Here is a 12545-nt window from a genome sequence, read left to right on the forward strand (position 1 = left end):
TCACATAAGGATAAGGACACATACAACCTGTATTCATCCCCCAACTCAGTGGTTCTAAATAATCTCTTTGTATTTCAAGGACCCCCAGTTTGTTATTCATTAAGCCATGGACTTACGGGTCCATTTGGTTCCATGTGTACTAGAGATGCGCGGATGGCCTCTCACGTCACCCGAATCCGCATGTACAAATTAATTATCCGCCCGTTATCCAACCGCAATAATTATATTATCCAATTTAAATATCCGCACCAACCGTTTTTCCCGTATGTCAAAATATTATTATTTTCTGGTATTCCCCGTTAGTTTTAGTATTAGTTGTGCGATGCGATCACAAAATACATTGATTTAGCCTATGGAATGTCGGTGCGTCTTTTTTTTCTTTTTTTTTTAAACCGGTGCTGCGCTGAACATACAGAGCGCACTGCTCTGCTGCAATGAACTGTGCGGCATCCAACATACAGGCATCCAACACACATGCGGCATCCAACTGCCAGTGCAGCAGAGCAGTGCCGGTTTAAAAAAAAGGAAAAAGACGCACCGAGCCACCGACATTCCATAGGCTAAATCAATGCATTTTGTGATCGCATCGCAGGGGCTTGCAGCACGCACGCAGAGATTTAGCTATTTTATGGATAGATATATTAGATGTCATTAATTTATTTACCGCAATATTTCACCCGTGGTTTATCCGTTATTAATTAATAATTATATTTGATTGACCCGAATCCACCCAAACCGCGGTTAACTGCGGCAACCGCGGCTAAAACCGCGATCCGCGCATCTCTAATGTGTACACTCTCAGAGTTACAAACTTGGAAGGTTACAGACATGCAAGGGTCCACTTGGTTCCTATTTATCAATCATTTAGCTGGGGACCCCCTGGCATTGGTGGCTTATCCAACAGGCTTTAGGTGCTGAAGCACAGGGCACCAACCTTTGGGGGGGCACCAAACGGCAAAAAAAAACCAAAAGAAACAGACGAAAAACTCCGCGCAGCACTAGCCCCCCCCCCCCCCCCGGGTTAATCCTCCCCTGCCCTCTGGAACCCCCTCAATGACTTTTAAGAACCACTGCCCCAAACATTCTGTGCATTTGTGTGTGTGTGTGTGTGTGTGTGTGTGTGTGTGTGTGTGTGTGTGTGTGTGTGTGTGTGTAAACCCTGTAGGGTCTAGGGTTGGGTTTGCAACACAGTGATGGTAAACGGGTTGTTGAGCATAGGAAGTGAAAATAATGGAGGCAAAACAATGGTTTGAGCAAAAGGTGCGATTATGTTACGAAAACCCTTTAGGGTCTAGGTTTGGGTTTGTAACAAGGATGGAAAACAGGTTGTTTATACAAAGGTGTGCAAATAATGGAGGCGAAACAATGGTTTGAGCAAAAGGTGCTATGTGCTTTTACAGTACTCCTCAAGCAGTATTATTTACAATATGTACAATTCAGCATGCACAGGGTATAAGGTTATAACAAAACAAAAGTAAGCCATTACCAGGTGTTGCCAAAATAACAAACAAAACAGCTAGGGAACAAAACTCAGCTTAACTACCTAACTAAATCATTAGTATAGTAAAAACAAAAGCCTACCTACCTAACTACTCTACCAGTGACTAGCGTCAAAAATACACAGGTGGCAAACACCCCTTACCTAGTGTGCTTAACAATGTTCTACCTACGTGATGGCTATGTACAGTGCCGGACTGGGACCAAAATTCAGCCTTGGCATTTTGGACCGAACCGCGCGCGCCACCCCCCCCCCAGAAAAGAAAAATAATGTTTTTTTTTTTTGGCCCAGTGGCCCACTGGCCCACCGGGCATTTGCCCGGTACGCCAAATGGCCAGTCCGCCGCTGGCTATGTATAGAGGCCTCTGTCTTTCCTGTCCCAAGGCAGCAGCATACACATAGCAGGTTAACTGTAGAACACTTTCTAAGCTGTTAAGATTAGCTCTGAGAATGTAGGTGCATTCAGGTGAAAGGTTGGGGAGAGTATGAGCTGAGGTGGAACCCAGCCTTTTATAGGCAGCAGATGGTGGTGATTGGATGAGGGTGGGGCCAGGTAACAGGATGATTGACAGCTGATGAGACCTGTAGTGAGTGACAGAGGGAAGGAGAGACAGGGGGAGGAACACACAGGAATCCCAGACAAAAACAAACTACGTGGAACGTAACAGTGTGTGTGTGTGTGTGTGTGTGTGTGTGTGTGTGTGTGTGTGTGTGTGTGTGTGTGTGTGTGTGTGTGTGTGTCAATGCAGAGCGAGAAAGACGCAGTTTAGTTCTTGACTTGAGAGGAGAAGTGTCTTCGGTGAAAGCATGGCTGGTATATCTGTACTTTTGGCATGTTTTCACACGTGGTTTTTCTCAGTAGCTTCACAGTGTTCTTACTGGCAGGAAGGAGCAAGGTGTGAAACTAACAAGAGGCTCAACGCTCTGAATATCTGACCACAAGAGTGAGGAGCAGGAAACATTGTTGCAGCTGCATTTCTATTTAACCCCTAAAGAGGTCAGAGATGTCTCTAAGACTATGATGAAACAAAACAATATTTAAATGCATGCAATTTTCACTGCTCCAAACATGTAATCAGTGGCGTGAACATCTTAAAAATGTCTTCTTCTCTTTACTCTACAGAACCCAATTGTTACAGTATAATATTAAAAAGTGGATATACAGCACACACTTTAGCTTTTAGCTTTAGAGCAGGCCTTCTGAAGTAAGCAGTATGGCCACAGCACCACCATGTACTAATATTGTAGCTAACAGGTGAGATGAGATGAGATGAGAAATACTTTATTAATCCCCAAAGGGAAATTGTTGTGTTACAGCAGCACAGTGTAACAAATAAATAAGTAAACAACAGACAAAAAAAACCACAACAAAACAGATGGACACACACTAGACCAGGGCAGACACAGGACCAATGTATTTAGGGAGAGTTCTTAAGCAGTCTGATGGCAGTTGGCGTGAATGAGAGTCTGTACCGCTCAGTGTGCATGTTCGGGGAGAGAGTGAGCCTCTGGCTGAAGGTGCTCACCCTATCCTGTAGCTCGCCATAGAGAGGATGGGAGGGGTTGGAAGGATAGAATTTAGTTACTAGACTCTACAGAACCCAGTAGTTTTAAGAAACTGTCATTTGAGCCCAACAAATGTTCAAATCAGGTTGCATCGAACACATGAGAATAATCTTCATGCATACACTACAGTATTTTAAAATAATTGCACATCAAATGCTACAGGACATAAGATTGTTGAGCCCACAAATTTCCTGCATCTCAGCTATACTATGCGCACTCACACAACAGTTTTTTTCCTTTGTGGTCACATGTCTAAAGTCTGTCAGGGTGCAGCTGCCATGTGGCTTACTGAACAATGCTTGTGACTCCAGCAGACACTGGCCCTCATTTATCAACACGGTACAGACCAAATAATAGGCGTACTGCGAGATCACTGCAACTTTCGTTATTTATCAATATATCCTGACATTGACTTCAGCGTACCGACCGTTCAGATCTCAGGTCAGGTCAGAGGCAGTTGTTGACTTTGGCTGCACCCGTTTGTTCCATTGTAGACATGCGGAGCAGCATTGTCTGACCGTCTGACAGGCATCTGAACATATGTATCCACTCCAAAATGTATATCTATCACACTAACACATAATCCCTGTGAAAATATAACATTTTATAAACTAATTTAAACAAACTGCTTTAACAGTCATTCAGATAAGATTGCAGATCTGGCTGCATTTGCTATTTGAAAATAGCAGATCTAAAAGCTCACAACGCATCGCGACGCGCTGTGAGCTTGTAGATCTGCTATTTTGAAAATATACGAGCGCTTATGCGAGAGCATTTTCTGGAGTTTGGACCGGCGCGGCGGCGCCACTGTTATCTTTTCATGGACAGTGAGGTCTCCAAACCTATATATATATACCTATACCTATGCATATAGCGTGTCCCTATGGAGTTATGCAACCTAGCTGGGTTGAGGATATAAACCCGACGCTCCACGGGACTCAATCTGTAGCCCGTTCGAGTCTCACGGGGAAGGGGAATAGCTTACATGACTGCTTTACTTTAGTGTAACTCGAACGCGCACTGCTCGGTATGGGTTAAATAAAATATACACACGTATTCCATTCATGGTGATGTGATTGGTATCATAATCATTCATGTAGACTACTAGCCAACGTGACAAAGATTGTACCGTTACGGAATACATGAAAGACAGTTCGGCTTGCAAGTAGTTAGGCGCTTGTGCGTGCGTGCGTGCGTGTGTGTATGTGTGTGTGTGTGTGTGTGTGTGTGTGTGACTTGACAGGCAGCGAGGTGGGCGGGGGAAACCCTTTCTTATTGGCTTTCTATGCTTTGTTTGGTCGTATTCTGGTTCTTCATGTCGTAAAATCGGGGCGTTCCGAGAATATTTAAGGGCGTGTTATTTAAATGACGCTTGGTTTCAGCCGTCAGATTTATCAACACTCCGACCAACCAAATGTACGCTAGGATTGGCTGTATAGGATTGCTTGATAAATGTCACTTGGACGTTGGTGTACGGCCGAATTTAATCGAAAAAATAAGCCGATTTTTACGCTCCGTCGATAAATGAGGGCCAGTGTGTCCTGATTCACTAAGCTTGGGTACGCACACATTTTATTGTTATGCGCAAATACGCATGTTTCCACCAACAGAGTCTGATTCATTAAGAAAATTATAAAACTAATGTAAGTGGGTTTCAGCGTAGGTACTCTCAAACTCACGTCTTCTGTCTAATGAACACCAAACCATAGTTATTATTAGAAAGCCTTATTCTTCATGCAACATAATTTACAATAGTGCCAAACCTCAATTAACATAATGTATGTGCCCAACATTAGTCATAGCATATAAAATAAAATAAAAAATACATCTGTTAAATTATCTATTGCTTAGATGCATATTGGGGGCCGAGACATTGACCCTCACAGTGGAGTCAGTACTGCTGTATGGGGCTGAGACATGGACCCTCACAGTGGGGTCAGTACTGCTGTATGGGGCTGAGACATTGACCCTCACAGTGGAGTCAGTCCTCCTGTACGGAGCCGAGACATGGACCCTCACAGTGGGGTCAGTACTGCTGTACGGAGCTGAGACATGGACCCTCACAGCAAAATAGGAATGGGCCCTGGATGGAGTCTACACAAAAACGCTACGAATGGCCAATATGTGTCACATGGACAGACCAGATCAGAAACGTGGTCCTCTACGAGGACCTACCACGGGTCAAAGACAAAGTCAGAGAGAGAAGGATGAGGCTGGTAGGACACTGCATCAGGCACCCAGAACTAGTGGCAAGCAAACTGACATTATGGGAGCCAACCCAGGGCAAAGCCAGGAAAGGCAAGAAGCACCACCTACGTAGATGCACTGCGGCGTGACAGACAGCTTAGCTAACAACACTGTAGAGCTCAAGACCCTGATGTTAGATAGGAGAGTCTGGAGGGCAGTGATTCAGGAGTCCTTAGTTGGTGTTGGCTAGACCGCACTCTCATCACATCGCATCACATAAGGATAAGGACACATACAACCTGTATTCATCCCCCAACTCAGTGGTTCTAAATAATCTCTTTGTATTTCAAGGACCCCCAGTTTGTTATTCATTAAGCCATGGACTTACGGGTCCATTTGGTTCCATGTGTACACTCTCAGAGTTACAAACTTGGAAGGTTACAGACATGCAAGGGTCCACTTGGTTCCTATTTATCAATCATTTAGCTGGGGACCCCCTGGCATTGGTGGCTTATCCAACAGGCTTTAGGTGCTGAAGCACAGGGCACCAACCTTTGGGGGGGCACAAAACGGCAAAAAAAAAAAAAGACGAAAAACTCCGCGCAGCACTAGCCCCCCCCCCCCCCCCCCGTTGACAAAACCGTCCCGGGGGGCACCAAACCGGGTCCAAGCACCGGGCACCACGAAGGGTTAATCCGCCCCTGCCCTCTGGAACCCCCTCAATGACTTGTGCGTGTGCGTGTGCGTGTGTGTGTGTACCCTGTAGGGTCTAGGGTTGGGTTTGCAACACAGTGATGGTAAACGGGTTGTTGAGCATAGGAAGTGAAAATAATGGAGGCAAAACAATGGTTTGAGCAAAAGGTGCGATTATGTTACGAAAACCGTTTAGGTTTGGGTTTGTAACAAGGATGGAAAACAGGTTGTTTAAACAAAGGTGTGCAAATAATGGAGGCGAAACAATGGTTTGAGCAAAAGGTGCTATGTGCTTTTACAGTACTCCTCAAGCAGTATTATTTACAATATGTACAATTCAGCATGCACTGGGTATAAGGTTATACCAAAACAAAAGTAAGCCATTAAGGTGTTGCCAAAATAACAAACAAAAAAGCTAGGGAACAAAACTCAGCTTAACTACCTAACTAAATCATTAGTATAGTAAAAACAAAAGCCTGCCTACCTAACTACTCTACCAGTGACTAGCGTCAAAAATACACAGGTGGCAAACACCCCTTACCTAGTGTGCTTAACAATGTTCTACCTACGTGATGGCTATGTATAGAGGCCTCTGTCTTTCCTGTCCCAAGGCAGCAGCATACACATAGCAGGTTAACTGTAGAACACTTTCTAAGCTGTTAAGGTTAGCTCTGAGAATGTAGGTGCATTCAGGTGAAAGGTTGGGGAGAGAATGAGATGAGGTGGAACCCAGCATTTTATAGGCAGCAGATGGTGGTGATTGGATGAGGGTGGGGCCAGGTAACAGGATGATTGACAGCTGATGAGACCTGTAGTGAGTGACAGAGGGAAGGAGAGACAGGGGAAGGAACACACAGGAATCCCAGACAACAAAACCAAACTACGAGGAACGTAACAGTGTGTGTGTGTGTGTGTGTGTGTGTGTGTGTGTGTGTGTGTGTGTGTGTGTGTGTGTGTGTGTGTGTGTGTGTGTGTGTGTGTGTGTGTGCGTGTGTGTGTGTGTGTGTGCGTGTGTGTGCGTGTGCTTGTGTGTGTGTGTGTGTGTGCGTGTGTGTGCGTGTGTGCGCGCGTGCGCGCGTGTGTGTGTGTGTCACTGCAGAGCGAGAAAGACGCAGTTTAGTTCTTGACTTGAGAGGAGAAGTGTCTTCGGTGAAAGCATGGCTGGTATATCTGTACTTTTGGCATGTTTTCACACGTGGTTTTTCTCAGTAGCTTCACAGTGTTCTTACTGGCAGGAAGGAGCAAGGTGTGAAACCAACAAGAGGCTCAACGCTCTGAATATCTGACCACAAGAGTGAGGAGCAGGAAACATTGTTGCAGCTGCATTTCTATTTAACCCCTAAAGAAGTCAGAGATGTCTCTAAGACTATGATGAAACAAAACAATATTTAAATGCATGCAATTTTCACTGCTCCAAACATGTAATCAGTGGCATGAACATCTTAAAAATGTCTTCTTCTCTTTACTCTACAGAACCCAATTGTTACAGTATAATATTTAAAAAAAAACTATAATGTGAGCCTAACAGATTTTCAAATCAGATTGCATGAGAATAATCTTATAATCTCTTCTCTATAATCTTAGATATGCACACAGTACAACATTTTAAAACAATTGCACATCAAACGCTGCAGGATGTGAGATTATTGTGCCACATATTTCCTGCATCTGAGCTATGCTACGCTACAGACTCGTACAACAGGGTTTTTTTTCTTTGTGGTCACATGTCTAAAGTCTGTCAGGAGGCTAGCTGCGACACAACTCTATACCAGTGGCTCTCAAAGTGGGGTCCGGGAACCCCCAGGGGTCCTTGAGGGTGTTCCAGGGGGTCCCCTTTGGGGTGTGCTATATTAAAAATTATTTTAAAAATGAATATTTTTGTAATGTTTTAACAACACAAATATTGTATGGGGTCCCTGGCACAAAATATTTTCAGATGGGGGTCAAATATAAATAATTTTGGGGGTCCTTGACATGAAAAAGGCAAATGACATGACTTAACAAGACAAATACAAGATTTGTCTTGTTAAAATGTTTCATGGAGGACACCAGGCTGCCAAAAGCAGTCCTTTACAGTGAGCTGTGTCAGGGTAAGCAGGACAGAAGTGGAACCGCGGAAACACCTCAAAGACCAGCTCAAATACCAACTTACTGTAGCAGGCTTGGAGACTAAAATGTAGGAGACCATGGCCGCTGATATAAAAAAACATCTTGCCACTCAGCAGTAAACAACGCTGCCGTGAAGCTCAGCAACATCAAGCAGACAGCTGCGATGCACAGACATGCTCGGTGATACATCCACCCTGACCTCCACCGCAGCCACATCAGGCCAGGAGTTCAAGTGCACGGTGCACCAGTTGCCAGAAATTCCCTGTCGGTCAAGGATCGGCCGATATGGACATCAAAGTGCCTGCCTCAAAGCAAAACAAAAGGACCCCAAACTCTAAAGTCCTCCTATGATCTTCGCAAGCGAAGAACCAGCCATTGTGCTACTAGGATTTTGGGAGCACCCCGGACAGTTTTTAAGTTGCTTGATTCAGTATTTAGATATTTGATATTCATTTTATCAGACACGTCCACTTCCTATACAAACCCATTATAACTTCAAACTCCATTTTAACCATGTTAGATTCATTAAAAACACCCGTCCTTGATTCTGGTGACTGATATTGTACTTCTAATACGTGAGGAGACCGTGTTTTTTCAATTACTTTTTTCATTTATTTTTGGGGTGGTGTAACCGCCCCCTATAAGTGAGGTTTGGACACTGACCAATCCTGCACCGTGATTGGCCAATAGTCTACAACGCAGTCTACAACGCTAACCCTTCCACAGTCAATGCAAATCTATACTTTTGCAAAGTCAGCCAATCACATTGTGTCAACACACCCTATAAGTGAGGTTTGGACACTGACCAATCCTGCACCGTGATTGGCCAATAGTCTACAACGCAGTCTACAACGCTAACCCTTCCACAGTCAATGCAAATCTATACTTTTGCAAAGTCAGCCAATCACATTACAGCTAGTGTCATCACCACTAGCTGTAATGTGATTGGCTGACTTTGCAAATTCAGGACAGTGATTGGCTAGCGAAACACATGACACATGTGCAGCCATATGAATAGCAGTATGGACTTAAAAAAACACATGTTTTTTTTAAGTGAGTCATGTTGTGATGACCACACACCGCCCACTTCACACTGGGTGTGATTTTTGGGGCGGTGTAACCGCCCCCTATAAGTGAGTTTTGGACACTGACCAATCCTGCACCGTGATTGGCCAATAGTCTACAACGCAAGTCTACACCCCTAACCCTTCCACAGTCAATGCAAATCTATACTTTTGCATAGTTAGCCAATCACATTACAGCTAGTGTCATCACCACTAGCTGTAATGTGATTGGCTGACTTTGCAAATTCAGGACTGTGATTGGCTAGCGAAACACATGACACATGTGCAGCCCTATGAATAGCAGTATGGACTTAAAAAAAGTAATTTACCCTTTTTTTTATGTGAGTCATGTTGTGATGACCACACACCGACCACTTCACACTGGGTGTGATTTTTTATATATTTTTTGGAAAATGAAAACAGTTAAATAGTTTTTACTCTCTCATCAACCCTGTGCTAAAAAATACAAAAAAACATACAATGAGGGGTCAATAATAAACACTTAACATTAAGAGCACAGCTATCGTATAAGGCCAGATTATGTTTCATATCGCTACACACGTCATTATAGGTAGAATGTTCTACAGTTGTATGAGTTGCATAATTGAGTTAGTGTCACCAGTGTATCTCAAGATCAGCCCGACCACTCCACTTCAAACTCGACGTGCATATCGCTGACCGGAGGGAGTGATGCATCGAGTGTGAAGTCAGCCGACGGCCTCCCCAAGAAGTATTGACAGATTCGTAAATCTCCACATATGTAGAACCCTGATGTCATCACAATAGAACTGACGTCATATAATGGACTAGACTCCATATTTGGGCGTGCCTGACACAGAGCTCCATAATATGGAGTATATTATATTGCCAATGTATTATATTGGCATGAATAGGGCATAATAGGGCGCATGATGATATCATGTTGATGACATCAGGTTTCTCCATATATGGGGATTTGCTGATATATCAATATTTCTTGGGGGAGATCCGCTGGTCGGACTGACTTCCCACACGACGCATCAGTCCCTCGGGTCCTCGGCGATACAAGCGCCAAGATTGAAGTCGATCGGTCTGGCTATTTAGAAGATACGCTGGTAACACACTCACTCACATGCACACCGACATTTTGTTTACGGCACCTGAGTTACAGCTATGAGGACTACTACGTCCTGTCGCTGCATGCTGAAGGTTGACAGAGACATAAGAGACATAATATAGGAGACGATGCTCGGCCTGACGATACGGGAGGTGTCCCTGGCACTGAGGGAGGGAAGGATCTCCCCCACGGAGTTGTGTAGGGAGTGTTTGCGCCACATGAAGAAAACTCAACATCTGAACGCTTACATCACGATGACTGAGGAGCTGGCACTGAAACAGGCTCAAGAGGCAGCGGACCTTTGGTGCTCCCAAAGGTCCGCTAGATGGAGTCCCCTTCGCTGTCAAAGACAACTTCTGCACAGAGAGTGTCCGGACCACTTGTGCCTCCAAAATGCTGAAAGACTACACTCCACCATACAATGCTACAGTGGTCCAGAAGCTCCTTGACCAGGGGGCCGTTCTCATGGGGAAGACCAACATGGACGAGTTTGCTATGGGTGCGGGCAGTACGGATGGGGCTTTCGGTCCAGTGAGGAACCCCTGGAGCTATGCTGCTACGTACAGAGACTGCACAGGGGTGGAGCCAAACTCTGATTGGGTCATCACAGGAGGAAGCTCCGGAGGAAGTGCTGCAGCCGTGGCGTCGCTCACCAGTTTCCTGGCTTTGGGATCAGACACTGGCGGTTCTACCCGTAACCCCGGAGCTCTGTGTGGAGTTGTTGCCCTGAAGCCCACCTACGGCCTGGTGTCCAGGCACGGCCTTATCCCCCTGGTCAACTCTATGGATGTCCCCGGCATTATGACCCGGAGTGTCAGCGATGCAGCCACTGTATTAAGCATCCTCCAAGGCCTTGATGTCAGAGACTCCACAACGGTCCACAGCCCTTCATCATCTACAGCGCTAACAGATGACTTTGATGTGAAGAGCATCTGCATAGGCATTCCTAAGGAATATCACGCCCCAGGACTGTCCCAGGAGACACTAGAACAGTGGAGTCGTGTTGCGGACATGTTTGAGAGTGCGGGGGCAATGGTGCGGCAGGTCTCTCTCCCCCACACCCAGCACTCCATTGTGTGCTACCATGTGCTGTGCCACGCTGAGGTGGCGTCAAACATGGCTCGATTTGATGGCCTGGAGTACGGTCACCGAAGCGAGGTGGACAGCTCCACGGAGGCCATGTACGCCACCACCCGTCACGAGGGCTTCAACGACGTGGTGAGAGGAAGAATACTATCAGGGAACTACTTCCTGCTTAAACAGAACTACGAGCACTACTTTGTGAAGGCGCAGAAGGTCCGCCGGCTGATCGCTGAGGATTTCAAGCGCGTGTTCAGTTCGGGCGTTGACGTGCTTCTGACGCCCACCACTCTGTCTGACGCAGCACACTACACTGACTTCGCTCAGGAGGACAACCGCACGCGTAGCACACAAGAAGACGTCTTCACACAGCCGGTCAACATGGCAGGCCTCCCTGCTGTTTCCATACCAACCGCCTTGTCAAGTCGGGGCCTTCCCATTGGCTTACAGCTTATAAGCCCCGCCCTGCAGGACAGGAAGTTGTTGACTATAGCCAGGTGGATGGAGCAGAGAGTCAAGTTTCCTCCCATCAGCTTCCATGAAGACTGTGACACGGAGATGATTAAAAGAAAGCAGACTTCACCTGCATGAGGCAAAATCATTGAGCTGTGGAGAAAAGCACTACAGGGTCATTATATTTTAAGATAGTTAGAGTACATGGTATCTACAAAATCAGCTGTTGATGCTTTTTAAATAAATCAATGTTATTTGATACCCTATAGGAAACATAATTAGTTTTTCTCATTAATCGGACGTCTGTGGTCGGAGATGCTTATTGTTGGTATCAGCCACACCCAAGCCGTGCTACTCAATCGCTGTGTTGGCGGTGCCCGGGATCGAACCCATGACCTTGTGGCCGTAGCTCTACCGACTGAGCTACCCGAACACATTGTTCGTTTGCCACCAAAAAATTAATTTGATTTGTATGACGTTCAAAGGCAAGATCATCCCTAACATAAAATTGAAGGCTGTTATCAATAGCCTATACATTGACACACCACCTCCCACTCTCTGATCTATAGGAGTGCACAACATTATATACAGACATATTATATAGCATTTCTGTTGATTCTGAAAGCCATGTTTCGGGAAGAGCAATGATTGAAAATTCATGACTCAGTGAAAATAGATAATTCATACTTATTATGGCTATTAAGGCTACATACATTCAAGTGAAAAGTATAGAAAACAAATGTGAATGGGACTTTACTCTCATGTTTCAACATTGCAATATTCACTAGTGATCGAATAG

General features: G+C 45.2%; 1 protein-coding gene across 1 annotated transcript; it reads left to right on the plus strand.

Annotated features, from left to right (window-relative positions):
* Nucleotides 1-10310: 10310 nt before the first annotated feature.
* On the plus strand, nucleotides 10311-11884 carry LOC311051601 (glutamyl-tRNA(Gln) amidotransferase subunit A, mitochondrial-like; the record flags this gene model as incomplete). The annotated part of the gene is given in 2 exon segments (XM_084066181.1): nucleotides 10311-10515; nucleotides 10517-11884. Coding segments are annotated over 2 exon segments (1542 nt in total). The 5' UTR covers nucleotides 10311-10341.
* Between the last annotated feature and the right edge of the window lie 661 nt (nucleotides 11885-12545).

This window comes from Gymnoscopelus microlampas (assembly GCF_963454915.1).
Source record: "Gymnoscopelus microlampas genome assembly, chromosome: 9".
In the NCBI taxonomy this organism is placed as follows: Eukaryota; Metazoa; Chordata; class Actinopteri; order Myctophiformes; family Myctophidae; genus Gymnoscopelus; species Gymnoscopelus microlampas.